The sequence below is a fragment of the Oncorhynchus gorbuscha genome, linkage group LG06, assembly GCF_021184085.1.
Source record: "Oncorhynchus gorbuscha isolate QuinsamMale2020 ecotype Even-year linkage group LG06, OgorEven_v1.0, whole genome shotgun sequence".
NCBI classification, from domain to species: Eukaryota; Metazoa; Chordata; class Actinopteri; order Salmoniformes; family Salmonidae; genus Oncorhynchus; species Oncorhynchus gorbuscha.
Window position 1 is genome coordinate 55,730,219 of NC_060178.1, and position 16,343 is coordinate 55,746,561.

General features: G+C 40.7%; 1 protein-coding gene across 4 annotated transcripts in view; it reads right to left on the reverse strand.

The window, feature by feature from the left end:
• pik3ap1 (phosphoinositide-3-kinase adaptor protein 1) overlaps positions 1-16,254 on the reverse strand; it is a 35,493-nt gene extending 19,239 nt beyond the window's left edge. The window contains exons 1-13 of one of the 4 annotated variants that reach the window (XM_046353593.1): positions 15,984-16,253; positions 15,418-15,446; positions 14,639-15,064; positions 13,940-14,169; positions 8,598-8,742; positions 8,234-8,376; positions 7,281-7,413; positions 2,200-2,396; positions 1,819-2,005; positions 1,656-1,727; positions 598-834; positions 428-490; positions 114-313 (exon numbers count right to left, since the gene is read on the reverse strand). In XM_046353593.1, the coding sequence (XP_046209549.1) occupies positions 114-313; positions 428-490; positions 598-834; positions 1,656-1,727; positions 1,819-2,005; positions 2,200-2,396; positions 7,281-7,413; positions 8,234-8,376; positions 8,598-8,742; positions 13,940-14,169; positions 14,639-15,062 (2,031 nt within the window). In that variant the 5' untranslated portion in view covers positions 15,063-15,064; positions 15,418-15,446; positions 15,984-16,253. Of the gene's footprint in view, positions 1-113; positions 314-427; positions 491-597; positions 835-1,655; positions 1,728-1,818; positions 2,006-2,199; positions 2,397-7,280; positions 7,414-8,233; positions 8,377-8,597; positions 8,743-13,939; positions 14,170-14,638; positions 15,447-15,983 lie in introns of all 4 variants that reach the window. The other 3 variants (XM_046353592.1, XM_046353595.1, XM_046353594.1) reach the window with 3 other exon arrangements.
• Between the last annotated feature and the right edge of the window lie 89 nt (positions 16,255-16,343).

Genomic DNA, 16,343 nt, shown 5'->3' on the forward strand with positions numbered 1-16,343 from the left:
TAGTATTTCAGATAATCATTGTCCACCCAAAAGTTAGACCCGGGCCACAGAAAATATTGGTTTCTTGTGTTCTGCCAAGAGATATGAGTATTAACTATAATCTACTACTGTACCTGTTGATAGCGCAGAGACTGAGATCTCCTATCCTGGTCCAACTGCCAGGTCTTGAATTCCTGCACAGCATCATCCACACTCAGGACCCCCACCTTCACTTTCTCCTGCAAGGCTATGAGCTGCCTCTGGCCTGGGGTCTTCATTCCAACATAGGGGTCGTGGGAAGAGGAGGTGGCCCCTCCGTCACTCACAGGCCTCACTGGAGGTTTGGAGTCACATACATTGTTAACTAATTAGTGGAGAAGCTGTGATTCAGGGCAATGTGCAATGCATAGAAAATAAAATCTCAAGTGATGTTCAATTTGATATGTACCTGTGTTTGATGGGACTTCTCTGAGGTTCCTCTGTGGATTTGATTCTTCATTTCCCGAAAACACTGTGAAAAGCATAGTCATTCACCTGGACCTTAAATACACCGCTGGTTTGGCGACTTATGCACTAGCTAATAGCTTTGGAGAACACTTGTGCTGTTCAGTCATGTACCTCTTGAGATGTAGGTCTTGGACTCCTCAGGCTCTGAAAACGTTACAGGTCTCGGAATTGGAGCTGGTGGACGGTTTAAAATGTCTGGGATATAGGTCGCATTCTCGTCCACCGTGTCATAGATTTGATCTTGAGCACACATGTTGTAAGGGTCTTCCTCCTCAAACCCCTCTGGTTCTTCCACCTCTTCATTAGCTGTATGCTCCCCAACTTGGGCCACACCTGCATCAGGTTTCCCTTAAAAAAGCCACACAATTTGTTGAAAAAAAGAGTATGTCCACAAGTCCAATTACAGTAAAATGCAGTACAGTATTTTGTAGTGAAGTTTAGACAACTGTTAATTGCCCCTTGAGCCAGATGTGAATGCTCTGGGGACATCAACTTACCCAACCAGTTTAAAGACAATGAGAACCCCATCAAACATTGAGGGCCCATAAGCAGACAATTATAGTGCATTCAGATAATATTCAGACACTATCATCAATCTACACTCAATACCCGTAATGACAAACACAAACAGGTTTTAGAGATTTTTGCAAAGTTAATAAAAATCTAAAACGGATATATCACATTTACATTTAAGTATTCAGACCCTTAACACAGTACTTTGCACACAGCCAAGACAACGCAGAACTGGCTTCGGGAAAAGTCTTTGAATGTCCTTGAGTGGCCTAGCCAGAGCCCGGACTTGAACCCGATTTGATACAGGTGTGCAAAGCTTGGAGAGTCATACCCAAGAAGACTCAATGTTGTAATCTCTGTCAAACGTGCTTCAACAAGTACAGAGCAAATCTGAATAACTACGTAAATGTGATATTTCTGTTTTTATATTTGCAAAAATGTCTAAAAACCTATTTTTACTTTGTCATTATAGGGCATTGTGTATAGATTGATGAGAAGAAAAAAAACATTTCATCCATTTTAGAATAAGGCAAAATGTGGAAAAAGTCAAGGATTCTGAATACTTTTCAAATGCACTGTTTATCGATATCAAATGATATCAATATCATATTGAATAATCGATATTGGTTTCAACCATTAGTATTTTGTCAATTTACCTTGAAAGAATTTTCTAAGTATGATTTCTTCTGGGTTATGCGACTCTCCTAATGCCTTCTCCATGTCCTCATCTGAGGGAAATAAATATTCAAAGATAATAGTAATCCATCATCATCGTCATTATCATTAAAGAGAAATGGTACTTCATGTAATTAATCATACAAAGGTCTTCCATGTAGTCTGGGTTTAACCCCATCATGGACTCATAGATGTCTTCTTGGCACCCGGGGTTTAGGGAATATTTCATGATGATATCTCGAGAGGAGTTGGAAGTGGACTCGTACACATCCTCATCTTCTTCAGCCGAAATGGACTCTTTGATATGAGACTTCAGCATGTCAGCCGTCTCCTACATACAAGATATCGTGCACATAGTCTTAGTCTTCACTAAAGATATGATTTCACAAAGTTACCACAATAAGATTTACCGGTGGCTGTTATTCGAAATCATTGTTGTGCAATCCAGAGCATTTCCCAAAATTGAGATCACACTAGATACAAGATAAACACATCACTGAATGAATATACTAACAATGGACTTACCACAAAGTCGTCCATGAACTGTCTCAGGTCAGAGAAGCCGCTCCTCTCTGCCAGTGTATTTGGGTAGTCTCCATTCTTATTCATCACGCTGTAGGACTGCAAGGCACCTGGACACTGTAGCAGGACTGTGGTAAGCTTCTTCAGCCCATACTTTGCAGCAAAATGAAGCAGGGTGGGAAGCTCCTGCTTTCGCTGATCTGAGTGACAAAAACAGTCAAATGTGATCTATTCCACTTGTTATGAACGTTCTTGAAGACTCAAAACCTTCAGGATATAAGTTGAACTTGATAAAAAAGAAATGTTCCCAATTCACCTAGGACACAGAATGTATTGACCTTTTGGACCTTGGATCATATCCCTGGATGTCAACGTAACTCAATGGGGATAAGATTCTTGGACTCTTAGATAAAAAATAAATAATTTGATGGCATTTCTGAATGTCCAGATAACATTTTTGGATGTGCCAGATAGGTTACAGCAGGTGAATGGTAGTTCATCAGTCATATGAAAAAAATCACATTTTTGCAACTTATTTTTCTTGAAGTGTCCCATTTATCCAATTTCATAACCATAACTGCCTGCTTTAGGATGGATTTATATCCAGTGGGGAGAACACGGTTTTCCTACTTACAAAGCATGTAGAGGTCTGACATTTTTATCATAGGTACACTTCAACTGTGAGAGACAGAATCTAAAACAAAAATCCAGAAAATCACATTGTATGATTTTTAAGTCATTCATTTGCATTTAATTGCATGACAGACACAAGTATTTGATCACCTACCAACCAGTAAGAATTCCGGCTCTCACAGACCTGTTAGTTTTTCTTTAAGAAGCCCTCCTGTTCTCCACTCATTACCTGTATTAACTGCACCTGTTTGAACTCGTTACCTGTATAAAAGACACCTGTCCACATACTCAATCAAACAGACTCCAACCTCTCCACAATGGCCAAAATCAGAGAGCTGTGTAAGGACATCAGGGATAAAATTGTAGACCTGCACAAGGCTGGGATGGGCTACAGGACAATAGGCAAGCAGCTTGGTGAGAAGGCAAGAACTGTTGGCACAATTATTAGAAAATGGAAGAAGTTCAAGATGACGGTCAATCACCCTCGGTCTGAGGCTCCATGCAAGATCTCACCTCGTGGGGCATCAATGATCATGAGGAAGGTGAGGGATCAGCCCAGAACTACACGGCAGGACCTGGTCAATGACCTGAAGAGAGCTGGGACCACAGTCTCAAAGAAAACCATTAGTAACACACTACGCCGTCATGGATTAAAATCCTGCAGCGCACGCAGGGTCCCCCTGCTCAAGCCAGCGCATGTCCAGGCCCATCTAAAGTTTGCCAATGACCATCTGGATGATCCAGAGGAGGAATGGTAGAAGGTCATGTGGTCTGATGAGACAAAAAATAGAGCTTCTTGGTCTAAACTCCACTCGCCGTGTTTGGAGGAAGAAGAAGGATGAGTACAACCCCAAGAACACCATCCCAACCATGAACTGGAGGTGGAAACATCATTCTTTAGGGATGCTTTTCTGCAAAGGGGACACGATGACTGCACCGTATTGAGGGGAGGATGGATGGGGACCTTGTATCGCAAGATCTTGACCAACAACCTCCTTCCCTCAGTAAGAGCATTGAAGGTGGGTCGTGGCTGAGTCTTCCAGCAGACCCGAAACACACAGCCAGGGCAACTAAGGAGTGGCTCCATAAGAAGCATATCAAGGTCCTGGAGTGGCCTAGCCAGTCTCCAGACCTGAACCCAATAGAAGATCTTTGGAGGGAGCTGAAAGTCTGTATTGCCCAGCGACAGCCCCGAAACCTGAAGGATCTGGAGAAAGGCTGTATGGAGGAGTGGGCCAAAATCCCTGCTGCAGTGTGTGCAAGCCTGGTCAAGAACTATAGGAAACATATGATCTCTGTAATTGCAAACAAAGGTTTCTGTACCAAATATTAAGTTCTGCTTTTCTGATGTATCAAATACTTATGTCATGCAATAAAATGCAAATTAATTGCTTAAAAATAATACAATGTGATTTTCTCTCACAGTTGAAGTGTACCTATGATAAAACATTACAGACCTCTACATGCTTTGTAAGTAGGAAAACCTGCAAAGTCGGCAGTGTGTCAAATACTTATTCTCCCCACTGTACATCCGACTATGAACTAAGATGACTGTCAGAGTAAATTTAATGTCACAATCTGTAATTAATATAAGGCATAATCTGTAAAAGTTAATGTCATTAAATGGTAATGCCAAAGAAATAAGAAAATAACTTATACATGGCTTTTGGGCTTGCTTACTACAAATGTATTAAACTGTTATAACCCAAATTGAACGTTTGTTTTTCTTAATTCTTTATGTTTTAGTGTCTTTTGATTCCCAATATATAGGGAATTTCAATCAACCCCCTATTTTTAAATGGAATTGACACCAACTCTGCTTAGAGCCACTGTCTGCATTTTTTTCCCCATTAAAAAAAAGCAAAAACAGTTGCGCTTTTCTGAAATTATTCCCTATTTCTTCTAAAATAAATTGAAATTAAAATTATAAAATGTCTCCACTCATTGTTTTGGATTTCAACATTGCAGAGCAAATTACATTGTTGTTAACTTAAGTTATTAAAACAAATAGCATGAACAAAATGACTAGCCAAGATAACTGCCAACAAATGCTTCTTGTGAGCTTGATGCATCTTTCTACTGGAAATTTGGGCCACTCTCCAGCAGCAAACATATCTAATCATTCAATGTTTGAGGGGTGCCCTCCACCAACTGTTTTTTCAGCTCTCGCCAAAGGTCATGTATGTGATTCAGATCTAGATGTCACGCCTTGGTCATTGTATTTTGTGTTTTCGGTATATATTTGGTCAGGCCAGGGTGTGACATGGGTTTATGTTATTGTATTTTCGTATTGGGGTTTGTAGTATTTGGGATCGCGGCTGATTAGGGGTGTTGTATAGGCTTGGCTGCCTGAGGCGGTTCTCAATCAGAGTCAGGTGATTCTCGTTGTCTCTGATTGGGAACCGTATTTAGGTAGCCTGGTTTCGCTTTGTATTTCGTGGGTGATTGTTCCTGTCTCTGTGTAGTTTCACCAGATAGGCTGTAATAGGTTTCACGTTCCGTTTGTTGTTTTTCTATATGTAATAGTTATTTCATGTATCGCGATCTCTTCATTAAAGACATGAGTAACCACTACGCTGCATTTCGGTCCGACTCTCTTTCGACAAACGAAGAACGACGTTACACTAGACTCTTGCTGACCACTCCAGAACAGTCCAGCATTTCTTTTTTTAACAATTCCAACATGCTTTTGATGTGTTTTTGGGGTTGTTATCCTGCTGGAAGACCCACAATCTTCAACAGAGACAGTTTGCAGACATGGGTTGAACATTGCACTCCGAAACAACTTTTTACACTGCTGCTACTCTCTGTTTATCATATATACATAATCACTTTAACTATACATTAATGTACATACTACCTCAATTGGCCCGACCAACCAGTGCTCCCGCACATTGACCACCCGCCAACCCCTCTTACGCTACTGCTACTCTCTGTTCATCATATATGCATTGTCACTTTAACCATATCTACATGTACATACTACCTCAATCAGCCTGACTAACCGGTGTCTGTATGTAGCCTCTCTACTTTTATAGCCTCGCCACTTGTATAGCCTATCTTTATACTGTTGATTTATTTCTTTACTTACCTATTGTTCACCTTATACTTTTTTGCACTATTGGTTAGAGCCTGTAAGTAAGCATTTCATTTGCATGCAAGATCTACTACACCTGTTGTATTCAGCGCACGTGACAAGTACACTTTGATTTGATAATCTGATGATTTCATGATGTCTTGCACACATTCAAGGCTTCCAGTACCAGAGGCAGCAAAGCAACGCCACAGCATTATCGAACCTCCCCCATGTTTGATTGTAGGGTAGATGTTCTTTTCTTTGAATGCTTAATTTTGTTGTTGGTAAACAAATCATAGAAAGACTCCACTGCTGAAGGAGACAGAAGAAAGCCTGATTGAACTCAAAACCCCACCTAAAACAAGCCTAAATCCTGGGGAACATGTTCTGTGGACCAATGAAATGAAATTAGAGCTCTTTGGCAATACAGATCAGTGCTGTGTTTACTGACAGACAAATGAATCATTCAAAGAAAATAACAACCTCCTTACAGTCAAATATGGCGAGGTTTGATAATGCTGTGGGGTTGCTTTGCTGCCTCTGGTACTGGGAGCCTTGAATGCGTGCAAGACATCATGAAATCAGCAGATTATCAGGTGTTTTGGAGTCCAATGTTCAACCCCGGTGTCCAAAAACTGGGTCCCCATTGAAGGTTATGGGTTTTCCAGCAGGAAAACGACCCCAAACGCACATCAGAAAGCACCCAGGAATGATTCAGTAAGAGATGCTGGACTGTTTTGGAGTGTCCATCGAATCACATCCAAAACTTATGGCGAGATCTCAAAACAGCAGTTGGAGGGTATCCATTAATCATTGAAGAATTAGAGCAGTTTGTTGCTAAAAAAGTGGGCCAAATTGCCAGTAGAAAGCTGCAGTTAACAAGACGCATTTGTCTGTATTTATCTTGGCCAAAGGCTGTGCAACCAATTACTAGGTCCTGGGTGGCAATAATATTGCAATGCCATTTATCTTTATTTCCTCAATTAAAATAGTAAACTTAAGTTTAAAAAAATGTAATGTGGAAAATCCAATTACAAGGTCTGATGGCCAAATGTTTAAATGTCAACTTATTTTATAAGAAATAGGGGAATGTGCAATGGTGCCAATATATTTGGCCGCAACTATCACTTGACTTGAAATAATATGATTAAAACAATGCCTAACTGAGATTAGTTGAATTGTTTGCGGAACTCCCTTTACTCTCTTGTGAAAAATCTACAATAATGTAGTGTAAGTATTCACTAGAAACTAGCTAGCACATGGTTTTTCCTTACAACGAAAACCCGCAATAGCAGTTTCAATAGAACTGTTAAGTGTGTAGACAAGCAAATGTATCATTCCATTATATTTTCTGGTCAAAATGTAAAGCACTTACATGCAGCCATATTGTCTTTCTCAATCTGTCTGATTCCAAACACATGAATTCCACTTGCAGGAATCCTGCCTTTTAACGAGTCTGTCAGCATATTGTCAAGTGACTCTGTGGCATTGGATGTGATATTGAATGCCTAGAAACATAGAAATGAACAACACACTACTGAAGGAAATAGAATATGTTCTAAAGAATTGAAATATAAATGTTTTGTAGGTTTCCTTGAAGCTTTAGCCTGTGTGAAATGCAGTGCAGCCTCCAAAGAAATATTTAGACATTTGACATAACTGCAGGCAACAGGAGATGGCCTCTTAAGCCCTTTTAATTACAGCGTATTCGCCATATGTTAGCTTTCAGTCAAACTGCACAAAAACGAAACCGAAACTTAAGTTTAGGCAGTAATTCCAACTGGTTAAGGTTAAGGTTTGGGATACGGTTAAAACACAAAATGTGTGCTTATCACTGGGATGGAACCCCCGATGCTTGGGGCCGTAGCTTTCATTTTAAGCCCATCCCCAGCACCTTAGCTTGTTGCAAGCCTAGTAAATGGTAACAGGGACTCGCATTTGTGGCACAAATCCCATTCAAGTCATGGAACCGATATTAGCGTTTTTCATACATCATGTTCAAATCATGTAAAAGTGATTTTGTTGAGCTTCACAATGATTTTGAGATACTTTCGGATGATTTGGATAAAATTCTAATATCGGCACCAGGACTTGGATTTGGCACAAATGATAAAATGTTAGAATTTGGAAACAGTGCCATAGAAACTTAAACATAGCATGGATTGCTGTCAAACCTTGTCCATACACTGCTTACAGGGTTAAGAAACCAATATGTCATTTTGTATTTTGGGTGAACTATCCCTTTCAAAATCAATTATTTAGAGGTGTTGAAAACAGAGTTTGTCAGTCTTCAGTATTCTGTTTCCACTCTATACTGAGCACTCTCACCTGACACATAAAGTCCATGGGAGCAGCTGCAAGTTCAAGGTAACGACTGACTTCTCCCATGGCTGTGTAGTATGTTACAGGCCTCAAACAGACTGGTGAGTCATTGCCATGCAGAGTGAGTGACACCTCTCCTGCTGGCATATCTGGTAAAGATAACATTTATCTGGGTTAGCATTCTTTATCTACTGTACAGAATAGTGGCTGGCAAATCACTTCAAGTTATTCATATTGGTCAAAGAAGTGTCCACAATAAGAATGTAATAGTGAAATAGAATAATAAGTGAAAGTGAAACAGAAGACTGGTCGGTCTAAATTTTTCTCTATAGCTTCAAGATCGAAAGTCTCTAAAGGTTAGCCTACTTACCAGGCGCATTAACACTGATGGTGTATTCATTCTCCAAAATCCCTAAAACCCATTTTGCAGCTGAATCTTTAGAGGAAAACTCCACCTCCATTTTCAATTGGTTGTCCAGTTTATTTGAAAAGATTATGAAAATAGTTGCATGGTCCTGTAAAACATGTACAGTCATCATGGAGACATCAGATACTGGAAGCAATTGTATTCTAGGCTTAATAGGAGTTGGCCCCAAAAAAACCTGCACTTGCAAATAAAGTTGTCCTGGGCTGATTATAATTTGAGTGTAATTTAAGGGTGCGCCTCGATATGAATTAAGAAATAATCAGACAAATTCACACACCAAAAATGATAGTAACAAAGAGGCATGATTGTCCAACACCATACACTCCAACAACTGTTACACTTATGACAGTATCATGTACATTGCCTTCAGAAAGTATTCTACCCCCTTGACTTACCTTGTTGCGTTGCAGCCGGAATTAAAAATGTATAAAAAAAATAAAAAATCTCACCCATCTACACACAATACCCAATAATGACAAAGTGAAAACATGTTTTAGAAATGTTTTCAAATGTATTGAAAATGAAATACAGAAATATCATAAGTATTCACAACCTTGAGACCTTTTAGAATCACATTTGGCAGTGATTACAGCTGTGAGTCTTTCTAGGTAAGCCTCTAAGAGCTTTGCACACCTGGATTGTACAATATTCCTACACAAATTCTTCAAGCTCTGTCAAGTTGCTTGTTGATCGTTGCTAGACAGACATTTTCAAGTCTTGCCATAGATTCTTATATTTAGCCTTGTGTTTTAGGTTATTGTCCTGCGGAAAGGTGAATTTAAACTCCCAGTGTCTGTTGGAAAACAGACTGAACCAGGTTTTCCTCTAGGATTTTGCCTGTGCTTAGTTCTATTCAGTTTCTTTTTATCCTAAAAACTCCCTAGTCCTTGCCGATGACAAACATATCCATAACATGATGCAGCCACCACAATGCTTGAAAATATGAAGAGTGGTACTCAATGATGTGTTGGTTTTGCCCCAAACATAACGCTTTGTATTTAGGACATAGCCAATTTCTTTGACACATTTTTTGCAGTTTTACTTTAGTGCGTAATTGCAAACAGGATGCATGTGTTGGGGATAAAAATGTTTCTGTACAGGCTTCCTTCTTTTCACTCTGTCATTTAGGTTAGTATTGTGGACAGTGGCAAACCATCCTTCGGGGCAGGTGGGGCTGTAAGGCTCTGCCCCACCTGTTTATGAAATAAATAAATAAACAAATGTTTTATTAAATACAGTCCCAGTCAAAGGTTTTTACACACCTAGTCATTCCAGGGTTTTTCTCTATTTTTTAAAACTATTTTCTACATTGTAGAATATTAGTGAAGACATCAAAACTATGAAACAACACATATGGAATCATGTAGTAACCAAAAAAGTGTTAAACAAATCAAAATATATGTTATATTTGAGATTCTTCCGTAGCCACCCGTTGCCTTGATAACATTGAATGAGTAGGTGTGTACTTTTGGTACTGTATATATATTGTTGTTGCCTGTTTTGCATGTTATTTTGGCATCAATTTGTTTCACATATCAGTTTGCAAACAATGTAGTTAATAGTTAATAAAGCCGCAAACAAACATGGTCTCTTTCTTGAGTAAGGACACTCCAAAATGCAGGTGTTTCAGCCTAGATCAGTACTTTCTGTGGTGGAGGGGCTGCCAGCGAAAGTACAGAGCATAGGCGTTGGAAATCTTCTCTAGTTGCGCAATGATTGGCTCAGTGTTCTGCCACTCATGGGGACATTACGTCACCCCCGAATCCACAGGAAGAGCTAAGCAGTTCAGGCCCATTGGGTGGTGTCATATACACTGCTCAAAAAAATAAAGGGAACACTTAAACAACACAATGTAACTCCAAGTCAATCACACTTCTGTGAAATCAAACTGTCCACTTAGGAAGCAACACTGATTGACAATACATTTCACATACTGTTGTGCAAATGGAATAGACAAGAGGTGGAAATTATAGGCAATTAGCAAGACACCCCCAATAAATGAGTGGTTCTGCAGGTGGTGACCAGACCACTTCTCAGTTCCTATGCTTCCTGGCTGATGTTTTGGTCACTTTTTAATGCTGGTGGTGCTTTCACTCTAGTGGTAGCATGAGACGGAGTCTACAACCCACACAAGTGGCTCAGGTAGTGCAGCTCATCCAGGATGGACCATCAATGCGAGCTGTGGCAAGAAGGTTTGCTGGGTCTGTCAGCGTAGTGTCCAGAGCATAGAGGCGCTACCAGGAGACAGGCCAGTACATCAGGAGATGTGGAGGAGGCCCTAGGAGGGTAACAACCCAGCAGCAGGACCACTACCTCCGCCTTTGTGCAAGGAGGAGCAGGAGGAGCACTGCCAGAGCCCTGCAAAATGACCTCCAACAGGCCACAAATGTGCATGTGTCTGCTCAAACAGTCAGTAACAGACTCCATGAGGGTGGTATGAGGGCCCGACGTCCACAGGTGGGGGTTGTGCTTACAGCCCAACACCGTGCAGGACGTTTGGCATTTTCCAGAGAACACTAAGATTGGCAAATCCGCCACTGGTGCCCTGTGCTCTTCACTGATGAAAGCAGGTTCACACTGAGCACATGTGACAGACGTGACAGTCTGGAGATGCCATGGAGAACGTTCTGCTGCCTGCAACATCCTCCCGCATGACCGGTTTGGGGGTGGATCAGTCATGGTGTGGGGTGGCATTTCTTTGGGGGGCCGTACAGCCCTCCATGTGCTCGCCAGAGGTAGCCTGACTGCCATTAGGTTTAATAAGAATATTTAATTCATTCAGATCTAGGATGTGTTAGTTTAGTGTTCCCTTTATTTTTTTGAGCAGTGTATTTACATTAGAAGTGTCCATCCAAGAAGTCTCAAGGTCATGAGCCACAAATAAAATGACGTCAAATCAAGTTATATTTATTGTAGCTTTGATTAGACTGATGTCAAAATCATACTTTCACAATATTAGCTAGCAAGCTAGACAAGCAGTCGGGGTCTGGGTTTCAGGATTTATAAGATCACTGATGTCATGATTCAACCTAGTTTTTTTCACAGTTCCCTGTTGTCTTGAAAGCACCATAAATCCAGAGAATGTAGTAAGCTGTTTGTTGACCATCACACTAAGAATTTGGTCTCTCTCCCCCACAGAAGTTAGCCTAATGTTCTGACTTGGTGGTGCACATGTAGTCTATAGCCTGTTTTAGAGAAATGTCATAATCAAATATTGTAAGCCCTTTCATTGTCTGCTTATATGCCCCTGTTATTTATCCTACAGCTCTGACTTACATCTGAACATCACACCTGTGGGACAGGTACAGGATGGCAACAACAACTGCCCGAGTTACACCGGGAATGCACAATCGCTCCATCAGTGCTCAGACTGTCCGCAATAGGCTGAGAGAGGCTGGACTGAGGGCTTGTAGGCCTAAGGTAAGGCAGGTCCTCACCAGACATCAGACAACAACGTCACCTATGGGCACAAACCCACCGTCGCTGGACCAGACAGGACTGGCAAAAAGTGCTCTTCACTGACGAGTAGCGGTTTTGTATCACCAGAGGTGATGGTCGGATTCGCGTTTATCATCGAAGGAATGAGAGTTACACTGAGGCCTGTACCCTGGAGCGGGATTGATTTGGAGGTGGAGGGTCCGTCATGGTCTGGGGCGGTGTGTCACAGCATCGGACTGAGCTTGTTTTCATTGCAGACAATCTCAATGCTGTGCGTTACAGGGAAGACAGCCTCCTCCCTTCCTGCAGGCTCATCCTGACATGACCCTCCAGCATGACAATGCCACCAGCCATACTGCTCGTTCTGTGTGTGATTTCTTGCAAGACAGGAATGTCAGTGTTCTGCCATGACCAGCAAATAGTCCGGATCTCAATCCTATTGAGCACGTCTGGGACCTGTTGGATCGGAGGGTGAGAGCTAGGGCCATTCCCCCCAGAAATGTCTGGGAACTTGCAGGTGCCTTGGTGGAAGAGTGGGGTAACATCTCACAGCAAGAACTGGCAAATCTGGTGCAGTCCATGAGGATGAGATGCACTGCAGTACTTAACTTTATGCAGCTGGTGGCCACACCAGATACTGACTGTTACTTTTGATTTTGACCTCCCCCTTTGTTCAGGGACACTATATTCCATTTCTGTTAGTCACATGTCTGTGGAATTTCAGTTCAGTTTATGTCTCAGTTGTTGGATCTTGTTATGTTCATACAAATATTTACACATGTTAAGTTTGCTGAAAATAAATGCAGTTGACAGTGAGAGGACGTTTCTTTTTTCGCTGAGTTCGTGGTTTATGTTCAGACTGTTGTTGTACATGTTTGCTGTGTACTATGTAATAGATTATTTTCCTTTTCTTGGCACTTTGCCCAGTCATATTTAAGGTTAGAACTACCTTTCTAGGCATTCTGATGCTTCTAGCTTGGAGTAAACAATGTTGATAAGATACAGTGCAGGTGCATTTATACAGAGACTTGATTACACACAGGTGGATTGTATTTATCATCATTAGTCATTTAGGTCAACATTGGATCATTCAGAAATCCTCACTGAACTTCTGGAGAGAGTTTGCTGCACTGAATGAAAGTAAAGGGGCTGAATAATTTTGCACGCCCAATTTTTCAGTTTTTGATTTGTTAAAAAAGTTTGAAATATCCAATAAATGTCGTTCCACTTCATGATTGTGTCCCACTTGTTGTTGATTCTTCACACAATAATACAGTTTTATATATTTATGTTTGAAGCCTGAAATGTGGCAAAAGGTCGCAAAGTTCAATGGGGCCGAATACTTTCGCAAGGCATTGTATCTACAGTATTTCACTTTTTAATGTGTATAGTATTGCTTACTAGGTGTTGTCCAATCAATGTTGTAACCACACCCTCTTCTAATTAGGACTGATTGGAAAAAGCTGTTTAAAAGAGGACATTGTATTATCATTTCTTTGTACTCCCTGATGAAGGCCATAAAGCCGAAACGCGGATTTTTAAAACTTTGTTTCTATTGAACACGCCATACAAATAAAGTCATTTTAATTCTTTCTTTTTGATAACCAATTTACCCCTTTTACCAAAGAGCACCTTCTGTCTACCAAAATCTACTATTGTGTACCTTAGCAGTGCTTCCCTTCCTCCTCTTTTTCATCCATTTAAAATTCAGTCTGCACCTTCTAAAGGCACTGTACCGGTTATGTCCCATTAATCTTTCCTTATGCTGTGCTGTCCAGAAGAAATCTTTGGAACTTTGTTCAGTGCCATTACAGCCTTGTCTGTATAGTATGTTAAGCAATTCTTACCCCACATAGAACTCTGTTTGGTTGTACAGTGAGGCAGGCGGGATGTGTGGGGCTCGTTGCCTGGTTTGAGTGGACCTCTGTTCTCACATTGTCACTTTCATCCTGGACACACTCTGGTTCTGTCACTGACTCATCCTCTGTCTCCTCAGCTTTGGGGTTCCGGACCACAGGGATTTTTGCTTCTGTTGTTGCCATAGCTTCCAAATCATGTCCAGTCTCTTCTGTGTTACCTTTTGAATACAAAGTCAAAATAAAAACCTATCGGTAGGTCTCAGTTGAAAATTGTGAAATGGGTGAGTTAATGAACTGAAAGTTTAGCCTGTAAGTTCTAGATGGTATGTAATTCTCTGAGTATAATTCAATAATGTAATGGTTACATGCACTTTAAACAGAGAAACAAAAATCCAAATGTAAACCTATGTCTGAATGTTATGAGAATCTGGCTGTATCTGGCTCCTGAGTGGCGTAGCGATCTAACGCTCTGCAGCTCAGTGCTAGAGGTGTCACTGCGGACACCCTAGTTCACAACCGGCTGTGATTGGGAGTCCCATAGGGCAGTGCACAATTGGCCCAGCGTTGTCTGGGTTTGGCCGTGTAAGCCGTCATTATAAATAAGAATTTGCCCTCAACTCACTTGCCTTGTTAAATAAAGGTAATATACTTTCCCCAAACGTTATAAGGGTATTATAGTGAACATACTGTCAGCAATGGATTGTAGAATGGTGGAGATGTAGAGAGCAGGTTCATCTTCAGGATAAAGTTTTCTCCAGCTCTGCCAGTCCTCAAACCATTCAGTCAATATGTCATCCTCTGATATTCCACACAACAGCACCACCACTCTGTGTGGAGGGTGTAGGAGTCTCTGAAAAGTGCCCAGGACTTCAGGGTCATCTAGAATGTCTAGGAATGCGGCTGTCAGTAGCAGCACAATGCATTTACTATTGTGGGAAATGTTGAGGTCACATCCATGTAGCTGATCAGCACAGTCAACTGCATACAATACGATAGACCTCTTGGGAAACTTCCGTGAAGTCTTCAAGATTTTTTGCAGATACATTGCCCATTCCTGAGCCTCGCTAGAATGGACAATCAACAGCTCGCACGTGGAGTGGAATCCAGACATTGCTGGAAGACAAATTATGGGATCTATTTTATCAATTAAGTATTAAAAGATCTATAACTTTTATAAACATAACTGTACTTAATATGCCTACATTTATATCAAATTGTCTTTATAGTTATTTTGTTCTCTTGAGAAAGAGAAAAGTCAGGGTACTAAAGCTGGGGTTATGCTAAACGTTGCACTAAAACTGTACACAACGGCCAAGTGTCCAAAGCAGCCTGAGCTATGAGATTTCAAGGTTGATGTGGTTAGAAGAATCAATAGACGTGCTGTTTGAGATGTCAACACAGAGTACAGTCAATAGGGAGCTGAACAAACATTGACCAGAGTAATTTGTTGCAACTCATGACCGTACTTCATCAAGCCAAGTTCATCCCTGTAAACCTAAGAGTTAAAGAAACAGCGTAAGTATGGCTTCTTTATTGTCAGAAACCACTACATTCATACTATTAAGAAACACGTGTCATTTGTTTGAACCAACATTATTATCCGCAATCATAAATGTGCTTCAATCATAATGTACAGAAATGGTTTTGCAAAACGTTTGCTGAGATGACATGCAGAAACATGTCACCAATGCTAACTAACTACAGGAAGAGTAAAACACTAACTTCCTTATTTTCAAAGCAGATCTGTAAATGGTTTTACATTCAGTCCAACTACAAAAAAGCAATTTTAACAGATTCTTGAAACGTTTTTAGGTATATGTCATATTTAAGTTTCTCAAAGAAAGCATTCATTAAAACCAAACCCTTCTTTCTTCCCCGCTAAATTGTTGATTGACCAACAATAGGTTCTACAGTGCGCAGTGAGTGCTTATAGTATTGGTTTGTACAATTAGAAACATTTGTATGTTGTAGTCAGGCTAACATCGGACAAAAAAAGAAAGAGATTTAAGACGTCAACAAGTTCACTTCTTACCCGTTTCTGAAGACGAGACAACTCTATCCATTGTGAAGTTTGAGAACAGTTGCATCAACTCACCCCACAGCACAAAACATCTGTCCTTGTCAATGGCTGTCCTCACTTTTTGGAGTTAAGCCCTTCTTTCTTTCCTGCTGAATTTAGGCTCTTCGCATGAACAGCTTTCACGAACTAACCCACTATTAATAGAAACAGTTTCCTGATGTTGAGTGGCACGGTGTCACTTCCTAAAACAGTTACAGCAGTGAGACATTCCCCTGAGAGGAGTGTGAAAGAAATGCAGACTGTATCCTGTAGTAATTTGTGTAGATATGAACTAGTGCTTGCGACATGAGTCATCTCTTCTCACAAAGTTTG